Here is a 21500-nt window from a genome sequence, read left to right on the forward strand (position 1 = left end):
TATGGGAAAACTGAGTTGCTTACTTATATCTAGTGTTCTCTGTAGATAGCAAGATAATCAGCCTCACTGTGCCAACATGGAGAATTTTTCTCAAACAGAAAAGCCTAGAAGATTTTCCAAACATGCATGGACATTCCTTTGCAATTGCTGCTGCACAAACCTCTTCAGTTTTAAATCTAATCAGAAAAATTCCAAAAGGGAAGAGTGCATGTGTGTCTCATTATCGTGCTGTCTAAGGAGAACACCCATTACAGGTTAATCTCCATTCACAACCAGGATGAGCAGTCACACAAGTGGGAAACCCTAGCTATGGGATGCCTTCCAACAGAAAGGGAAAAATAAATAAAAATCACCAACATGTGGGACACTATATTTTCATGGGACAAAACCCTTTTCAGATTTCTTTTTTTTTTTAAAGATGACCCAAAATAATAAAAATAGGCCCTGCAGGATGGAGTTGGATTCCAACCCTAAAATAGACTGGCCAAATCTGCTGTCTCATCACAAGTCAATATCCATACAATAATAGATGTAAATGTATGGACAAAAATCCACGTCACAGTCTTGCAAATCTCAATAGATGCCAATTGAAGACAGGCAACTGGCATAGTAATGGCTATGGCATTATGAGCCTAAATTTACCCATCCAGTGTTAAACTTCCTTGGAAATAATAGAAGGTGATGCAATCTGTTATTCAATAAGGGGCGGATTTTAAAATGAGCGCGAATAGCCTACTTTTGTTTGCGCTCCAGGTGCAAACAAAAGTACGCTGGATTTTAGTAGATACGTGCGGAGCCGCGCGTATCCGCTAAAATCCTGGATCGGCGCGCGCAAGGCTATCGATTTCGTATAGCCGGCGCGCGCCGAGCCGCGCAGCCTACCCCCGTTCCCTCCAAGGCCGCTCCGAAATCGGAGCGGCATCGGAGGGAACTTTCCTTTGCCCTCCCCTCACCTTCCCCTCCCTTCCCCTACCTAACCCACCCGCCCGGCCCTGTCTAAACCCCCCCTTACCTTTGTCGGGGGATTTACGCCTCCCTCCGGGAGGCGTAAATCCCCGCGCGTCAGCGGGCCTCCTGCGCGCCGGGACGCGACCTGGGGGCGGGTCCGGAGGGCGCGGCCACGCCCCCGGGCCCGCCCCCGGAACGCTCCCGACACGCCCTGAAAACGCCGCACGGTTCGGGTCCGCCCCCCAACACGCCCCCCGACACGCCCCCTCCGAAAACCCCGGGACTTACGCGAGTCCCGGGGCTCTGCGCACGCCGGTAGGCCTATGTAAAATAGGCTTCCCGGCGCGCAGGGCCCTGCTCGCGTAAATCCGCCCGGTTTTGGGCGGATTTACGCGAGCAGGGCTCTGAAAATCCGCCCCTAAGAGAGGATACATTTGGCTATAGCAATTCCTGACCTGTTTAGGTCAAAAGAAACAATAAGTTGATTGGAGTTTCTAAGAGCTTGAGTCCTCTCCAAATAGAAAGCATGGGCTTTCACACAATCCAAATTGTGTAGGCTTATTCACTCTTTTGAGCATGGCCTTGAGGCCATTCATGGAAAAAAGGCAAAATATCAAATGTCTATAAATAATAATAAAAAAATGTTGGTAGAGCAACTGGCTGATTAAGGTGGAAGTCCCATACCACCTCAGGTAAGATCTTAGGATGAGTGCACAGTTCTACTGTATTATTATAAATGTTTGTATGAAGTAGATAAATCACTAGGGCCTAGAACTCATTAACTCTGGGCCACAAAAATATGAACTTTTAGAACAGATACTTGAGCCCACAAGAGTTCAAAGACTTGAAAATGGCTGGGAAAGTGCCACATTGAAGTCTCAAGATACAGCGGGTGGCTTAAAGGAAAGCTTCAGTTGAAGCCAGCCCCATATAAATCTGACAACAAGGGACTGTACAGAGATGGGATTTCCTTCTATATAATTACGATAAGCACCAAATGCACCGAGTGAACTCTAATGGAGTTAGTCTTTAGTCCAGATTCTGCAAGATGTAGAAAGTACTCAAGTAGTTTTTGTGTGAGGCATGAGAAAGGGTCTAGGGCCTTGCTCTCACACAAGATGGTAAATCTCTTTCACTTCAACCGGGATTCCTTTCAACTCAACATCACATTCAACATCCAGTCTGTAAGAGCTAGAGACTGTATGGTGGAGTGAAGATGTCTCTCTTGGTCCTGTGTGATCAGGGTTGGAACATTTTCCAACTGAATTGGTCTCCTGAGAAATAATTCTTGAAGGAGAGGTAATCAAATCTGTCTTAGTCAGTGAACAGCCAATACCCATTCAGAATTTAATTCTCAGTGGGGACTGGTCATTCACCTGTCAGTGAAGAGCCAATCACTACACAATGAAGTGAATAAATTAATACAAAAGTGCCCAGAGCTGTCTGAGGAACAGGCACTTTTATATTAAGAGAGTGGGAGGAGGTAAGAGATTGTACTCCTCCTGCTCTGCATTTCTGCAACTTCTGAGAGTCCTGGGTTGGAGAAGGGGGTTTGGGGGTGTCAATTTGGGGAGTGGGAGGGGATCCACTCTTCCTACTCTGAATTATTATTTTATTTTTTTTTAAATCAGGAATGGAAATGAGGGCTCTAGTTATTTTCTGTGTGGGACCAGGAAGGAGCAGGGAGTTGCCACCACTAAATATTCTTCATGTGGGATCGGAAAGTGGCAGGCACGGCATCTCAGTCCTTTGTTGTTTTTAAATTTTGTGCTTTAACATTTATTCAGCTAACTTTAGGACTGCTATGTAAAAGCCCTAAAGTTAGCCAGATAAGTTAACAAGATAACACTGAATATTGGTGTTATCTGGCTAACTTAGGTAGATAAATCCGCTCCACCCCAGAACACCCCCAAAATGCCCCTATATTATCTGGCTAAATTTTAGCTGGATAATGACTTATCCAACTACAATTTAGCTGGATGAGTGCCTATTATATTGAAAAGTGAGCATTTAGCCAGGTAACTCACAATTTACTCAGCTAAATGCCTTTGAATATGGACATCTTTGTGATTTGTTTTAATTATATTTTAATTTGTATAATAACACTGAGCTTTCTTTGTTATACTGCAATCTATAAATCAAATGTATAAATAAATACATCTTCAATCCCTAGGCTTTGAGCACCAAAGAGGAACAGCACCGTGGCTCTAGTGCCTCTGCATTTGCCGTGACCCTTTGAGGCCGTCAATATGAAGGAATCCATCTCCTGTGATAAGTGGGAAGTGTGCCTTGCTCCGGGACCTCTTCTTAGGCTTCAGCTCTAAGGAATGTGACTGGTTCTGATAAGCTACCAGTAGAAAGCAGAGCTCCTTGGTCCTTTGGTGCTGATACCATTGGTGCCAATGGAATGTTAGATATAAATGTTAAGTAACTTCATCTTTCGAAACTTGACAGCCTGAAGAGAAACCTTAGTGCAGACATTACAATTAGGAACATTATGTTCAAGCCCCAAACACCTGATGCAACCTCTATGATAATCTGTAAGGACATCCTTCAATTGCATATGATGCATCTCTTGAAGCTGATGGCCTGCTTTACTGTCACTGTGAGAAAAATAATTAAGGAGAAATCATACAAAATTTTGACAAGTACTATGAGGCTGACACAAAGCCAAAAAGAGAGAGCTTGGAGGATCAGTGATGACAAAAAAGGGAAAAAAACCCCTAACTAGTGAAACTACAAAGATGACCGAGGAGGCCTGCAACAAAAAAAAAAGCAAAAAATAATCACCGAAGACAAAAAAAAATCAAATTTCCAATCAAAATGACTGAAAAGACTCCTGCAGCAGTGGGAATGCAGGCTCAGGAAAGTTTTCTAGGTTTTCTATGCTCTGAAAGAAAATCTCTGCTTTAGCGCTATTGGAAGGTATCACCCACTTGTGTGACTATCATCTGGCTTGTTAACAGAGATTTTATATGCTTATCTATTCAAAGTGGAAAAATTGCAACTGGGCAGACTGGATGGGCCAATTTGATATTTTTATATCATCATTTAGTAAGGTACTATTTAAGCACCATATGGGGACCTCCCCCTCCCCCTCATGGCAGCTTCCCATGAATGAAAACCTATTTTCACTCATGGGAAGCTGCCGTGGCGTAGTTATTAAGCCCTGCTGGAATCTTTTCTTGGAAAGTTTGGATGGATATATCTGAGCAACAATATCTTTCATCATAAAACAGAGCAAAGATGAGACCTTCATGAAGCAGCCATATAGTGAAATGCAGACTATCAGGATTGGAGCTGAAGCACCAGGATTACATATTCTCAAGAAGCTGGTTTCCTTATGGTATATGAGATACATATTTTTTTTCACTGTTACTCTGTTTTTGATTATTTTCTTTGGGCTGTGTATTAGAGGGTTTGCAAGAAAAGTATAAAGCATACTATAATTAAATGAAATCATGTGAATCTGGGTTTTTTTTTCACTAGGTGATAATGTGACAATGTGTTAATGTAATACACTTCACAGCATGCATGATTGCACCATAAAAATGAAAATAAAAATGAGAAGGCAACATGGTAGACAAGAGAGACTGTGTATCTTGTGAGACAGTTTGAATAACTTCACAGTTGTTCAAAGGCTCAGTACGTTGAGTGATTAGCTCTTTTGTGGTTAGTACTTTAAATTTACTTATAACTAGTAGTAATATCTTGCATCAGCTTGAAAATGTAACTTTTAAGTTGCTATCTGTAAGTGACTAGGAAAGAAATCTCCAATTACATCACCAACACAGAGGGGGCAATTTTTGTTTGTAAACTTCTGAGTTTGTTAAACTTTAATAACTTACATGTTTGATCTTTTTCTTGTCAATTTTAGGCATGCCATTCTTACATGGGAATATCCATCTCCCAGGGCAACTTTTCCCCCAAGGGAAGAATACAATTTTAGCATATGTTACAATACAGAAATATGTATGGGGGTTTTGTGCACAATTTCTGTGGCATGAATGAATAGCTTGAGAGTAGGACCCTTATTCCATACCAGAACAAAAAGAATAGGATGTAAAAGGAAAAGAATGACAAATTTGTCATGACATACCCTGGACCACCAGAACTTAGAGAATACGGAACAGCAGAAAAAGAACAAAAGAAACAATGAAAAAGACAGACATGCTAAAATAAATATGTAGGTTAACCATATATGCACATAAATGGCATTTTGAAAATTACTCTGTGGATTGTACGTGTTGAGGGGGGCGGAATCATTTACGTGCATACTTTTGTTTTTCTGAAGCATACACATAAATCTCGGCATGAACATTTATACCTGCTCTCTAGCAGATAACAATGTGTGTGCCTATGCCGTGCTACAGTATGCATGGGCCTGCTTATGTTCGCAGTGGAGTTGCACGTGCAAGTCTGCTTTAAAAATTAGGGCTGAAGTCCGCTTTACCCTAAGTGGGCTTTTCTATAAATGGGCTTAAAGAGTGCTCAAAGAGAGGAAATATAAAATAAATGATGCTACAGTTGTCATCAGTGTTATGTTAACAATGTGGGGACATAGTATAATTTAAAAAAAAAATCTAAAAAATGTGTTTTCTCTTTTACATAACAGGGAATCAGAACTCCATGAGGTATGCTACTCTAAAGCTCACTTAGATGGTAACAATCAAACCTAGAACCTTTCTAAGTTTACAGAAAATTTAGTAGCATGTCTAATTGCATGAAAAAAGAACAAATTAATTTATACCAAGTATCTATTCAATAATTAAATGGTCCCCTCCCCCCAGCACACAGTCTCTTTTCAATTGTGCAATGAAAAAGAATTATTAGTATAATTCGTCAATTTCCCAAATCCATGCACAGAATGGAAGAGGAAGGATGAGCTGATTAGTTAAAAACACAATACCTCCAAAGAACCAAACAGGTCTAGTTTTCATGATATCCACAATGAATATTCAAAATTACATTACATTAGATAGGAAAATTTGTTCTTACCTGCTAATTTTCGTTCCGGTAGTACCACAGATCAGTCCAAACAGCTGGGTTTTACCTCCCTTCCAGCAGATGGAGACAGAGAAAAAATTCGAGAGCACCCCCTCTTAATCTGGTGTGTCAACTGCATCTTCTCAGTACTAATGATTACCAAAGCAGAAAAGTATATGTAAAACAAACAAACAAGGACAAGAAGGAAATGAGTAAATCAACTATGACCATGAAAAAATCTGTGAACAGGATAAGGAGAAACCTGTTCCCCTTTAAGAACCTGTAACGGAGTTCATGCGGACTCTCAAACCTGACCACCACCAATGGGCAGGAATCTGGACTGATCTGTGGTACTACAGGAACAAAAATTAGCAGGTAAGAACCAATTTTCCTTTCCCTGTACGTACCCGGATCAGTCCAGACAGCTGGGATGTACCAAAGCTACCCTACCTGGGGTGGGACTTGAGAGTCCCGTTCGAATGACACTGCTTTCGAAATTGTTGACATCCGGAGCCTGGACGTCCAAACAGTAGTGTCTGGAAAAAGTGTGCAGAGATTTCCATGTCGCCGCCCTGCAAATTTTTTGTAGCAAAACTAACTGGCACTCTGCCCAGGAAGTAACCGGCGACCAAATGGAATGCGCTTTTAAACCTTCAGGGACAGGCCATCCTTGACAAATATAAGCAGAAGCAATAGCCTCCTTCAACCACTGAGCTATAGTCGCTTTGGACACTTTATGTCCCTTGTTAGCACCATTCCAGAGAACAAAAAGGTGATCGGAGACCCGAAAAGCATTAGTAACTTCAAGATAACGTAAGAGGATTCTCCTAACATCCAAGCGCCTCAGTTCTCTAGCGTGCGGCGCGTCCAACTCAACATTGGTAAAAGCCGGAAGTTTCAATGACTGATTCAAGTGGAAAGCTGAGGCCGCCTTTGGCAGAAAGGAGGGAACCAGTTGAAGTGAGACCCCAGTATTGTAAATTCATAAAAAAAGGTTCCCTGCATGAAAGAGCCTGAAGTTTCAGAGCAAATTGCCACCAAAAACACCATCTTCAGAGTTAAATCCTTCAAGGTGGCCTGCTTAAGAGATTCAAAAGGAGCGCACAGGACTCTGAGAACCAGATTAAGGTTCCAAGACAGACATACCGGATGAACTGGGGGATTCAAATGTTTCGCCTCCTCGGAGGAAACACACCACATACAGATGTGCCACCAAGACCACCTAATGAAGCTTGCCTCTCAAGCATCCTAAAGCCACAACCTGCACCCGGAGGGAATTAAACACCAACCCTTTACTGAGGCCTTTCTGTAATAAAGCTAGAATCTGCGCCACTGAGGCCTGTCGAGGCAGAGTCCCCTGTTCGCAATACCAAGATTCAAAGACCTTTCAGACCTGGCATAAGTCAAAGAAGTAGAGGTCTTTCGGGCTCAAAGCAGGATAGTGATAACATCTTCAGGATAGCCCTTCTTTCTTAACTGTTTCCTTTCAAAAGCCAGGCCGCTAGACAAAAGCAATCTACTTGGTCGAAAAATATAGGGCTTTGCCGCAGTACGTATGGAAAATGGCTCAGACGAAGGGGTCCGTCCACTGTGAGACTGACTAGATCGGCGAACCAGGGCCTCTGAGGCCATTCCAGAGCCACAAGGACTACCATCCCTGGGTAAACTTCTATTCTCCTCAGGAGATTGCCAATCAGTGGCCATGGAGGAAATACACAAAGCAGAACATTGTGCGGCCAGGGAAGCACTAGGGCATCAACCCTTTCCGCTCCATGTTCCTGTTGGTGACTAAGTAACGTGGTGCTTTGGCGTTTGTCCGAGTTGCCATTAAATCCATATGAGGAGTACCCCATCTGCGTGAGATGAGGGTCATTGCTTCTGATGATAGCTCCCACTCTCTGGGGTCGTCTTTGGCGGCTTAGAAAATCTGCTTGTACATTGTCAGTCCCCGCTATGTGAGATGACGCCAGCAAGGCCAGGTGTTGTTCCACTCAGGACATTAACAGTTCCGCTTCCCAAGCTACCGGATGAATCTTGGTTCCTCCTTGATGGTTGATGTAGGCTACTGCTGTCACATTGCCCGAAAGATACTGGAGCCGGTTGTGCAAGGGCGGGAGAAAACTCTGTAAGGTTAGACTCACCACTCTGGTCACTAGGCGATTGATGGACTACCATGCCTTTTTCTTCGCCCATTCTCCCTGAACCGACTGGGACTGGCACACTGCCCCCTAACCCGAGGCTGGTGTCCGTGGTCACTATCACCCACTGAGGCACTTTGAGGTCCACCCCATGCCTCAAGTGGACACGGGCAAGCCACCATCTAAGACTGGACCTGGCGGACTCTGTGAGCGGTAAAGCCATCTGGAATTCCTCCGACATCAGATCTCAACGGGATAGCAGCGCTTTCTGTAAGGGCCTCATATGAGCAAACGCCCACGGGACCAACTCCAGAGCAGATGCTAGAGAGCCAAACACCTGCAAGTAGTCCCAGACTCTGGGAACTGAGGTCATCATAAGTTGTTGAACCTAACACTGGAACTTGGTGATCGATCCTCCATGAGGAAGACTCTGCCTAGACGGGTATCGAAACGTGCTCCCAAGAAGTCCAGAACCTGAGAAGGGCAAAGATGAATCTTGGACTGGTTGACAACCCAACCGAGGGACCTCAGATGGTGCATGATCTTTAGTACCGCTTGCTTGCAGAGCTCATCGGATTCACGCAGATGAGCCAGTCGTCCAGATATGGGTGAACCAGTACATCCTCCCTTCGGAGGGCTGCCGCCACTACTACCATCACCTTGGTGAACGTACATGGAGTGGTAGCCAGACCGAAGTGAAAGGCACAGAACTGGAAATGCATTTCAAGGATCTTGAATTGGAGGAATCTGTTGATCCTCGTGGATTCCGATGTGTAGATATGCTTCCGTGAGATCTAGGGAAGCAGAAACTCTTCCAGGGAGTAAGGATCCATCTGTGCCATCTGGGTTCCTATTGAGAAGACCAGCAGCAGATTTAGGCGTACCCTGACACTTACTTGCAGCACCGGGCATGTGGAATTTCATCGCCTACGATCTGAACTGTCAAGATTGAAGTCCTTGAAAAAATTCAATCCAAGAAAAGGCAGAGGGATCCATGCCAAAACAAGGGGGCACCTGTCCTGAGCCCACTGAACTACCTTCCGCTGCTGAAAAACCAGTTAGGGGAGCTCCAAATTCAGGTGACCCTTATGGCAGCTCTTTTTCCTGTCCTGCATCAGGCTCGGAAGAACCAGGCTTAGCAAAATCGGATGAAGGCAGTTCCCCCCGAGCCTCCAAGCAACACTGACACAAATTAGAGGGAGCACCAGGCTGAAATGCCTGAATATGACAAGTAGCAAAGAGGGTAAGGTGCTTAGGTTTCTTTGCTATAAGTGCCACAGTCTATCAGTATGCAGTAATAAATGTCTGAGGAGTGTGCATCCAGCTGTAATCTCACTGCAAAAAATTAGGTGTCCAAAATTTAGGAGCTCAACACTGTGCCTTGATGGGTGCCCAAAAATTGGGCTCCCACGAGGTCGTACAGACTTGCGCGCACAGATAAGCATGTGTGAATGAACGCATAGATAAACACCCCTAACCAAGAGGATGTCCAATCAGGTGCCCAACTAAGCGTCCAAGTAAGTGCCCCACTAGGCGCAGAAATTGAATGTACACTTGGACGCTCTCACACAAACTGACAGAACTGAAGAGAGCAGCCTATTGCGCACGAAAAAGCATGCAAAACACCACCTCAGCCTACCAAGTTGCAAACAAGAAATGCCTGAAAGCGGGGCCTAGCCAAAAGGCTGCTCAACCCACCAGGCTGCTCACGTCCCCCAAACTCCCACGGAGGAGGAAATGAACATTAGATTGGCGCGCCAAGCACAGAGACCGAATGAGAGAGGAACCCTACAAAAACTCACCTCCCTCTCTGATTATATATATATATTTTTTTTTTACTTTTTACCTGGGCTCAGCCCATCCCGGCTGAGTACAGAATTGGTCTCTAGTTGTGGGAGGAGAGGGCGTATACCTTCACCGCTGCCCTTGGCTTCTGCACAAGCTGCCTTTCAGCTGCTTTTTTTTTTTTTTTTTAAACAGTTAAGTCCAAGCCGGCTGAAAACCAGTTACCGGAGCAAGGTGCTCATCTGAGGGAGAGATCCTAGGATATCACCTCAGGAATTCTCGACTGAGGTAGGGATCATATGATATCACCACAGAAGAGCAGGGCAAATTCAATTTTCCTTCTTCTTTTCTCCTTCTAAAATTTAAAGCAATCCCCAGTAGGCAGATGCATGTCCACCATCTGCTGGAGGTGGAGAATACTGACGGGCTGATGTCAGTGCATACACTGTGATGTCAGTTTTGCTCAGTCTCCATCTGCTGGTAGAGGTGCATATCCCACTTGTTTTGGATTCATCTATCTGAATACTAAGAAAGACTGTAGATTTAAATTTGAGCATGAGTGAATATCTGATGCCACTTATAAGGATATTTTTGAAATATTTATGAATACTGGTCTCTTTCTTTAATATGTGATAGTTCATTTTTTATGAAGGATTCCCTGCTCTTTCTTTGTTTCATTACTATGTAGCTTGCTCCATCTCAGGAATTTCCTTTCCATCCATGAAAAGACTCTTTGTGGTCCCTCGGGACTTGTAAGAATGGAAATTTAGGACAGTAATGTCTCAATTCTTTAAATTGCTGCTGCTGCATGGGCTCCTTGGGTGTCCCATGGTGCTTATTCTATGGTAATCTCTGGGGCTTAAACTTTAGGGTACCCATCTTGCGTGGGATAAACACTGTGGATCCATAAAGTCAAGAGGCCGCCAATGAAGAGTGGGTGACTCGCCAGAATGATGGCTACTGCCTGGAGACAATACCTTTATTCAATAAACATACACATGGTTACTGTGACTCCAACATCGCTCTAAGCTTCAACAGCAAGAGGAAATGTGGAAAAAAAGATTTGCACTCACAAAGACGGGAGTAGCTGGCTTGTTACGGCGGTTACTACCCCAAACCAAATAAGCCTGATACTTCACTTTCAATGCATATCCAGCATAGTTCTCTGCTTCAACGGCAGGGGAGAAGAAAAACTGATACTTCACACATCCAGCAGAGCTCTCCGCTTCAACGGCAGGGGAGAAGGAAAAAAAAAAAAAGGGTTCACACTCACAAAGCGGGGAGTAGCTGGCTTGTTACGGCGGTTACTACCCCAAACCAAATGTGCCTAATACTTCACTTTCGATGCATATCCAGCATAGCTCTCTGCTTCAACGGCAGGGGAGAAGAAAAACAACCAATAAGGGCTGTATAACATAGTCTGGGAAAAAAACAAATGAGCATGGGTGTAGCTTGCTTATTGCGGCGGTTACTACCCCTACTACCCCTAACTAATCAAGCTAGATATTTCACTTGGATGCAGCTCCATCACTGCTCTCTACATTAATGGTGGGGGAGGAAGGGAAATAGAACCAAGAGCTAAGAGAAATAAATAAGTATGAGAGAAAAAATGTGTGAAGCTTGCTGGGCAGACTGGATGGGCCGTTTGGTCTTCTTCTGCCGTCATTTCTATGTTTCTATGTTGCACTTCTAGAGTAGCTTCCCTAGCAACCATATAAGTGCAGGGCTTGGGTCATGTAGGCTGCTACCATGATCCGGGCAGAAGACCTTTCATATCTAAGGTACCATGAAGGTGGAAGGGTTAGGGTTGGGGTGGTGGGGATGGCCAGCAAGGCAATTTGTGTTGTATTTTTGACTGGATTGGGAAGTGGGCAGGGGGAGGCTGTATCAGCCCTTTAAAATTAACTTTTTCAAGATGTTTGAGGGGTTTCGGGGAGGGGGGAAGGGTCCTGGACTCAGCCCGGCAAGGTCCTGGTTTTAGTGTGTGTGGGATGAAAGGTTCTGGATTTTCCCCAGCAGGGCCCTGAATTTAGTGCGTGTCGGTGGAAGGGGAGGGGTGGGGGGAGGAGGAGAGGAGAAGGGAACTATAGGGCTACTAGCCCCACAATGTTTTTTTATTATTTTTTTTTTTTTAAATGCACCTTGGCACTTAACCAGATATATTCTTTTAAATATAGCTGGTTAAGGATAAACTTATCTAGCCACATGGGGCAGAAAAATGTTATACTTGCTAGCAGACACGTCTTCAGTTAGCCGAATAACTTATTCAGCTAAGCCGGCTAAGTTATTCAGCGATTTCAACCCCACCCCAGAATGCCCCCAATATGCCCCTTTCTTTTTTGGATAAATCTTAGCTGCATAATGACTTATCCAGCTATCTTTTAGTCAGATAAGCAAGGGGAATATTCAAAACTTGCAATTTAGCCGGATAAGTAACTCCTCCCTGAAACACTCATTTCTCACCCACCATTTAGTCACTAATTATGGCCAGATAGTCAGTTGTCACCAGTTAGCAGGATAATTACTTAATTATCCTGCTAACTTAATTATCCTGCTAAGTGGCACTGAATATCAATCTCTCTGCATATAAATGGCTGTTGAAACAACACCCAAAGAGGTAAATTTTCATTGTACAGAATAGGCAGTAATGAGGGTAGACTTGCTGAATCCCCACAAGTGTCTTTCTGTCCTCTGAAAGAATACACTTACTTTCACAATGAAGGTACCTTATGTTTGAACATCAGCTGGGTTTGTGCACGCTGAAAAGTACTGAAAAGTACATTGCAGTTAGGAGCCCTGTTGAAAATTTTCCCCAGATTGTACACAATGGAGGAGTTACTGTCTTACCCAATAGTTGGAAGTTCCTCTTCAACAACCAGGTCAGACAGAATGAAATGATGTTTTGCAATGAGGAATCTGTTCATCACGGATTCTCTAACCTGTAAACAGTACAGAACTATAGTTTCACATTTAGAATTAAAAATACTTAGGGATGCAATTTACTGATAATAAGCTCAAGAAACACATAGAACATATGGGGCAGATTTTAAAAGCCCTACGTGCGCCGGACCTATTTTCAAAAGGCCCGGCAGCGAGTGTAAAGCCCTGGGACGCGTGTAAGTCCCGGGGCTTGAAAAAATGGGTGATCCGGGGGCGTGGCCAGATGCCTCTGCAAGGCCGCTGGGCCAGCAGGCGTAACTTCTGAGACAAAGGTACGGAGGGGGTTTCGGGTTGGGGGGGCGGGAAAGGTAGGGGAAGTGAGGGGAAGGTTGGGGGGGGGGGAAGGGGAAGGAACGGAGAAAGCCAGCTGGTCTCCCCGAGGGCTCGGCACGTGCAAGTTGCACTAGTGTGCATCCCCTTGCGCGCGCCGACCCCTGATTTTATAACATGCGTGCAGCTGCGCGCGCATGTTATAAAATCAGTCGTACATTTGTGCGCACTGGGTTGGACGCACAAATGTACGCCACGCGCGTAGGTTTTAAAATCTGCCCCTATGTGTGCATATGTAAACAGTATATAGAGAGATGGAAAAATATTTTAAAAACTTGGACACCAACCAAAAAAGTTTTTTTTTATTTTTTATTTTGCTCATTAATATTATTTTGTTTTTGCTTTTTGATGCAAGTTTAGTTATGTCTGAATTTTTTTTTTGCTTGTTTTTTTGTAATTCTTGGATTTCTTATTTAGCTTTTTTTTTGTTTTATTTAGCATTTGGAGATTTTATTTACTTGTTTTTTTGTTTTTTCTATTAGTTTAAAGTTTTTTTTTGTGGGCATCTCCACTCCCTCCTTCCCTTCAATCTCTCTTCTTATGGGCAGCGAACAGCCATAGTGGTAGCAGTTTCACCTAATCCCAAGGCCTGTTCGCTTTTTTTTTTTAAACTATTTTCAAGTTTTTAGCATACAAAACCAGCAATAACAAGGCAAAACCATTGAAAAAGTCGTAACAAAAGGCAATATATAGTATATCAAGTAGCATGTATGCTTAATAATACAGAATTCAGTCCCACCTATTTGGCCCCCACTAGACCTTCATTAAGCTAACAACCCAGCTCAGCAAAATTGGAGATAAATGCCCCATACATTTTCATACTTGAAATTCTCTCCCTTCAAATCAAATCTCAACTTTTCAATATCAGCTAATATGCATACTTGTTCCCTCCAATAGGTAAGGCTGGGGTTGGACTTCCAAAATGTCGCTATCATAAAGCAAGATGCTAACAACAATTGCCCAACCAAAGCTCTGTGTTTTTAAGATCCAAGGATCCATCCCAGCATCCCAACAGTCCCAGAATGGGCCCAGTATGAACTGGCTGACCTAAGATATCGACCACCTCCCGAGCAACCCCCGATCAAATGTATCGTGTGCCCTGATAGTCTCACCACATATGGAAATAGGTGTCAGCCTCTCCACATCCTCTCCAACATGCTGTGAACACATTTGGAGAGCTCACCATATCTGGTCATTAGGTCAAGCAAGGCTTGTCCTGTCTTTGGTATTTCAGTCATATAAATAAGGACATCATCTGCATTCAGAGAAATCCACTGGTCCCTTCCCCCAAGGATGAATCCTAACATAGGAGCATGTTGCCTAACTACCAGAGCAAGTGGCTCTATTGCTAAGTCAAACTACAAGGAAGAAAGGGGACAACCCTGCTGAGTTCCACAAGATATAGGAAAAAAGGGAGAAAGAGAGCCACTGACAATTATTCGTGCTTAGGTTGAGCGTACATTGCCCACACCCACTGAATAAACATTCCTGGAATTCCAGCCTGTTCCAACACCGCAAAAAGAAAAGGGCAGGAAAGCCAGTCAAAGGCATTTTCTGCATTTAATGAGGTCACTAAGCCAGACATTCCTCTGTTTTTAGCGAGCTGCAGAATATTGAATCATCATCTAATGTGCTAGGTAGAAATGTTGGGATTACTACCTGATAATCCCCTTTTCCTTAGTGTAGACAGATGGACTCAGAACAAATGGGATAGTATCCGCGTGCTAGCAGTTGGAGACGGATCTGACGTCAGCACGGGGGCGTATATATCCCCACAGGAAGCGTAGCTATTCAGTAATCTTCCTTGCAAAAGCTGTTATAGATGTGTGTACTGACGCTCAGTTAAAAAGTGAAACAGGATTCCCCTGACCGATTGACAGGAGCTGGAGACCGCCAGCATTCCCAACCGGAAGGCGTGGACACCTGGTAGAGTGTACGCTCTTATGGAAACAGAGGACATGGCTTACCTTGAATCGGTGATACCCACGTACGCAGGCAGCTGGGCGGGATGCTGTGTCCATCTGTCTACACTAAGGAAAAGGGGATTATCAGGTAGTAATCCCAACATTTCCTGGCGTGTAGCCAGATGGACTCAGAACAAATGGGATGTACAAAAGCTTTACTCCCAGCCTGGGCGGGAGGCTGCCTGAGGCCCATGTAGTACCGCCCGCGCAAATGCCGAGTCCTCCCCGGCCTGAACATCCAGACGATAGAACCTGGAGAAGGTATGGAGGGAAGACCAAGTCGCCGCTTTACAGATTTCCGCAGGCGATAGCATCCTGGATTCCGCCCAAGATGCTGCTTGTGCTCTGGTAGAATGAGCCTTGACCTGTAGAGGCGGAGACTTCCCGGCCTCTACGTACACTGCTCTGACAACTTCTTTAATCCAGCGGGCGATGGTGGGCCGCGAGGCCGCTTCACCTAGCTTCTTCCCGCTGTACAGGACGAACAGATGGTCCGTCTTTCGTAGGTCTTGTGTAAGTTCCAAATATCTGGGCAGCAATCTGCCAATGTCGAGATGGCGTAACAAACGCCCTTCTTCAGATTTCTTCAGACCCGCCGTGGTAGGCAAGGATATGGTTTGATTAAGATGAAACTGTGAAACCACCTTAGGTAGAAAGGAGGGAACCGTACGAAGATGGATAGCCTCTGGAGTGATTCTGAGAAAGGGATCACGGCAGGACAATGCTTGTAGTTCTGAGATGCGGCGGGCTGAACATACAGCCAGCAAGAATACCATCTTCAAAGTGAGGGAACGAAGAGACAGGCCCCGAAGGGGTCTGAAGGTGGATCCCGCAAGGAAATCCAAAACAAGGTTGAGGTTCCACAAAGGCACAGGCCACTTCAGTGGCGGACGAATATGCTTGACTCCCTGCAGGAAGCGAGAAACATCCTGGTGCTTGGCGATGGTCTTGCCATCCCTCCTGGGACCATAGCAAGACAGCGCAGCCACCTGAACCTTGATGGAGCTGAGGGAGAGACCCTTCTGAAGGCCATCCTGCAGGAAATCCAACACAATAGGGATTGTGGTTGCATGAGGATTGGTGCCGTGAGTGTCGCACCATGCTTCAAATACTCTCCAGATCCGGATGTATGTGAGGGATGTGGAAAACTTGCGAGCTTGGAGGAGGGTATCAATCACGGGCTCCGAGTAACCCCTCTTCTTCAATCTAGCCCTCTCAAGGGCCATACCGTAAGAGAGAATTGAGCCGGATCCTCGTGAAGAATGGGACCTTGCTGTAGAAGGTCCCGGAGAGGAGGCAGGGGAAGGGGCTCCCCTGCCAGTAGTCTTCTCATGTCCGCGTACCAGGGTCGTCTTGGCCAGTCTGGCGCCACTAGAAGGACTAGGCCCCGGTGTCTCCGAATCTTGCCGATGACAGCGCCTAGCAGAGGCCACGGAGGAAAGGCGTACAGTAGAGTCCCTGGAGGCCACGGCTGAACCAGGGCATCGATTCCGTGTGAGCACGGGTCGCGCTTGCGGCTGAAGTATCTGGGTACTTGAGCATTGGACTTGTCTGCCAGTAAATCCATGTCCGGAAACCCCCAATGATCCACAATCATCTGGAAGGCCGTGGGCGAGAGCTGCCACTCTCCCGGATTCAGGCTTTCCCTGCTGAGGAAGTCTGCTGTGGTATTGTCCTTCCCGGCGATGTGGACTGCGGAGATGTCCTGAAGATTCACCTCTGCCCAAGTCATCAGAGGGGCGATCTCCAGAGATACCTGTCGGCTTCTGGTTCCGCCCTGACGATTGATGTATGCCACCGTGGTGGCGTTGTCGGACATCACTCTGACTGCTCTGTTCTGCAGTCTGTGGGCAAATTGAAGGCATGCCAATCGGACAGCCCGGGCCTCTAGACGGTTGATGTTCCACGCCGACTCTTCTCTGTTCCACCGCCCTTGCGCGGTGAGTTCTTCGCAGTGTGCGCCCCAGCCGCTTAGGCTGGCATCTGTGGTGAGCAAAATCCACGTGGGTGAGGACATCTTCGATCCCCTGCTCATGTGGTTGGACTGCAACCACCACCGTAACTGGGTCCGTACTCGGGCTGGTAGAGGTAGGTGCGTGGAGTAGGTCCGTAGACGGGGGCTCCAGCGAGAGAGCAGGGCGTGTTGGAGAGGTCTCATATGGGCCCGCGCCCAGGGCACCACTTCCAGGGTGGATGCCATGAGACCAAGAACCTGCAGATAATCCCAGGCGGTGGGTCGACTGGCTCCCATCAAATACTGGATACGCTGCTGAAGTTTCAGCGTCCTCTTGGTGGTGAGACTGACCGTGTCTGCCCGGGTGTCGAACTGTACTCCCAGGTATTCCAGTGACTGGGAAGGCTGTAGGCAGCTCTTGCCGAGGTTGATAACCCAGCCCAGGCTTTCCAGAAGGGCTATCACTCTGTCGGTGGTCCGAAGGCTCTCCTCTCGAGACTTTGCCCTGATCAGCCAGTCGTCTAGGTAGGGATGGACCAGAATTCCTTCCCGCCTGAGCGCCGCCGCTACTACTACTACTACCTTGGTGAATGTCCGTGGCGATGTCGCCAACCCAAAGGGCAGAGCCCGAAACTGGAAGTGGCGGCCTAGAACCTTGAAGCGTAGGTAGCGCTGATGATCCGGATGGATCGGGATATGCAGGTATGCCTCTGACAGGTCTAATGCCGTGAGGAATTCCCCTGGCTGTACTGCGGCCTTGACGGAGCATAGAGTTTCCATGCGAAACCTCGGGACCCGTAAGTATCGATTGACAGACTTGAGGTCCAGGACAGGCCGAAAGGTACCCCCTTTCTTGGGTACCATGAAATAGATGGAATAATGGCCAGAATTCACTTCCCAGGCAGGTACTGGGATGATGGCTTTCAAGGACAGGAGCCTTGCCAGGGTAGCTTCCAATGCTGCCTTCTTGTGTATGGGATACGAAGATTCCACAAACTTGTCCGGAGGGAGATAATGAAAGTCCAGATAATATCCCTCCTGGATAACGGCGAGAACCCACTGGTCCGATGTAATCTCGACCCATCTGGGGTAGAAGAGGGTCAACCTGCCCCCTATGGCTCCGTCCCCCAGATGAATCGGCGGATTCTCATTGGGAGGCGCGGCCGGGACCCGAGCCTGGGCCCGCTCCCCTCTTGCGCTGCTCGGTCCGAAAGGACTGATTCCTGGCCGGAGGACGAGGTGCCTGGTAACGACCCCTGTAAGGAACGAAACGCTGGGAACTCCTGCCCCTGGAGGGCCTTGGAAAGGCGCGCTGGCCCCTTCGGAACCGATCTTCCGGCAATCTGGGCACTGGAGAGGCGCCCCATGCACTGGCCAGTTTATCAAGGTCGCTGCCAAATAGAAAAGAGCCCTTGAAGGGCAATCTGGTGAGGCGGGTTTTAGAAGGCGCATCAGCCGACCATCTTCGGATCCAGAGCTGCCTCCTGGCGGCTACGGAGGATGAAATCCCCTTAGCTGTTGTCCGGACCAGGTCAAATGCCGCATCCGTAAGGAACGAAAGAGCGGATTCCATGTCTGCCGCTGGAGCGTTGTTTCTAACCTGTGACAAACAGGCACGCGTCACCACCGTGCAGCAGGTGGCGATCCGTAAAGATAAAGCTGCCACCTCAAAGGCCTGACGCAGAATGGCGTCCAGTCGCCGATCATGCGGCTCCCTGAGGGCCGTCCCCCCTTCAACTGGAATGGTAGTGCGCTTGATCACAGCGCTAATCAAGGCGTCCACCTGAGGGCACGCCAGCAGATCCTGGATAGCCGGTGCCAATGGGTACATGCTCGTCAGAGCCATAGCCCCTTTGAAGGCAGCCGCTGGAGCCGCCCATTCTAAATCGATCAGTTGTTGCGCCGCCTGTAAGAATGGAAAATGGCGGGCCGTAGGACGAAGACCTTCCAGCAGGGGGTTCTGCGCAGAAGGTACCGAAGCGCTGGGACCTGTAATATCCAATTCTGCCAGACACTGAGACACCAGGTCGGAGAGATCCTCCTTAGGGAAGAACCACCTCATGGTTCGATATGGCTCAGTCCCTGGAGGGAGGTCTCCCCCGTCCGGGAGTTCGGACTCGTCCTGTGAGACCTCCTGGTCTGATTGATCTGGGCTATCCATCGGTGGGAAGTCCCGCTCGCGATAAGGTTGTGATGGTCCAGGAACCGGATCCGCAGGAGCCGCTACCAGAGCAGCCGCCGCAGGCGCAGCCACCGCAGGAACCACAGGAACAGCAGGAACCGCAGGGCCTGGATGGGCAGCCGTTTGCATCTGTAGAAAAGCATGAATTCCCTTAAAGAGATCCACCCAGGAAATGGAAGCAGCCTCTAATCGCCGGGGTACAAGCTCCCCCGGGATGCCTGATTGGTCGAGACTGCCCCCTAACTCCGGGGTAGCCCCTGGGGAACTGTCCACAAATCATGGTTGAGACAGGTCCTGGCCCGAGGGTCGCACGGCCCCCTCACATTGGGCACACAGAGAATCTGGCTCATCCCTGCGCGTGGCCCTAAGGTGGCATGCTGGGCAGAGGCCAAGGGCTGCAATGCCTGAAGCAGGCGGCGCCATCGCCGAAGACTCTGCAGCTTTCTGATCCATTGAACAATAGGCGCTCAATAATAATATGCGGCAGCAATAGGCGCTCAATACAACAGGCGCTCAATAATAAGTGGCAGCAATAGGCGCGTAATACAACAGGCAATAAGCGCTTAATGTGCCCTCAATAGGCTTTCAGCAATAAGCGACCAGCAATATGCTCGCAATAGGCATTCAATAAGCTTTCAGTAATAAGCGGTCAGCAATATGCTTCTTAATAGGCATTCAATAAGCTTTCAGTAATAAGCGACCAGCAATATGCTTGCAATAGGCAGTCAATAAGCTTTCAGTAATAAGCGGTCAGCAATATGCTCTCAATAGGCATTCAATAAGCTTTCAGTAATAAGCGGCCAGCAATATGCTCTTAATAGGCAGTCAATAAGCTTTCAGTAATAAGTGGTCAGCAATAAGCCCTCAATAGGAATTCAATAAGCATTCAGTAATTAGCGGCCAGCAATAAGCTCTCAATAGGCATTCAATAAGCATTCAGTAATAAGCGGCCAGCAATATGCTCTCAATAGGCATTCAATAAGCTTTCAGTAATAGGCGGCCAGCAATATGCTCTCAATAGGCATTCAATAAGCTTTCAGTAATAGGCGGCCAGCAATATGCTCTCAATAGGCATTCAATAAGCTTTCAGTAATAAGCGGCCAGCAATATGCTCTCAATAGGCATTCAATAAGCTCTCAGTAATAAGCGGCCAGCAATATGCTCTCAGTAGGCATTCAATAAGCTCTCAGTAATAAGCGGCCAGCAATATGCTCTCAATAGGCATTCAATAAGCTTTCAGTAAGGAGGAAGAAAGCCGCGCCTATTACGGGCGCGGAGTACCTGAGCAAGACCCAACCAGGGCGTCCTCCACGGCGTGCCACGCCGCCGATCCTCTGCGCTTCGGAGACCTGTAGGAAGAGCCGTACTCCTTACCAGCTTCGGCGCTTCCCGGCTGGAACACAGGCGGTCTCCGGCTGCGGGGGAAGGGAGCACCTCGCCACCGCAATTGAGGGAATGCACCCGGTACCTCGTCCCCGCCGGGACCGAGGGCCTCGTATACCTCACACGGACTGCGTCCGGGGACTGCGTCACTGCCGCGCTTCGGCAGGACCGAGGACTTTCCCACCGGGGGAGCACGGCAATCACCCCGGGAGCTCGCTGCGGGAGGAACCCTTGGGTATCTACCGCAGGAGCGCGGGGCTCTAAGTCGAATAGACAGCAAAACGAAGTAGAATCTAGAATGAGAAGAAAAGAGAAAAATTAAAGTAGTCTTGGAAAGCACGCTCAACTAGCGTGCAGGCACTCCAAACTGCTTTGGAGACGGAAATTACTGAATAGCTACGCTTCCTGTGGGGATATATACGCCCCCGTGCTGACGTCAGATCCGTCTCCAACTGCTAGCACGCGGATACTATCTCATTTGTTCTGAGTCCATCTGGCTACACGCCAGGAAAGTCTCCCTTTTACAAATACTGATGGATCCACATGTATCAAGCTAGGGAGGACTACTTCTAAACCCATTTATGTAATCATATTTTAGTAAGGAAATAGGTCTATATGAGCTATAATCAGCCTCATCTCGTCCTTTCTTGTGAATAAACGATATATATGCATCCATCATATCTCTAAAACTCAACCTCTCCCCCACAGGGGTGTTAAATAAAGGCATAAGGAAAGGACCCAAGTCTGATAAGTGCTTCTTAAAAAGAGCTACTGACTAGCCATCAGAACCTAGGCTCTTTCCACCAGGGAGAGCTTTGACAGCTTGTTGTATCACCATTAATGAAATGGGACTCGATAATAATTCCCTTTGATCAACAGAGAGCCTTGGT

The 21500-nt window shown here is 47.0% G+C and overlaps 1 protein-coding gene across 3 annotated transcripts in view; it reads right to left on the reverse strand.

Annotated features, from left to right (window-relative positions):
• Positions 1 to 21500, reverse strand: part of CC2D2A (coiled-coil and C2 domain containing 2A) — a 404582-nt gene that overhangs the window by 143043 nt on the left and 240039 nt on the right. For all 3 annotated transcript variants that reach the window (XM_029590744.1, XM_029590748.1, XM_029590757.1), the window contains exon 22: positions 12705 to 12796. In XM_029590744.1, the coding sequence (XP_029446604.1) occupies positions 12705 to 12796 (92 nt within the window). The remainder of the gene's footprint in view (positions 1 to 12704; positions 12797 to 21500) is intronic.

This window comes from Rhinatrema bivittatum, chromosome 1, assembly GCF_901001135.1.
Source record: "Rhinatrema bivittatum chromosome 1, aRhiBiv1.1, whole genome shotgun sequence".
Classification (NCBI taxonomy): Eukaryota; Metazoa; Chordata; class Amphibia; order Gymnophiona; family Rhinatrematidae; genus Rhinatrema; species Rhinatrema bivittatum.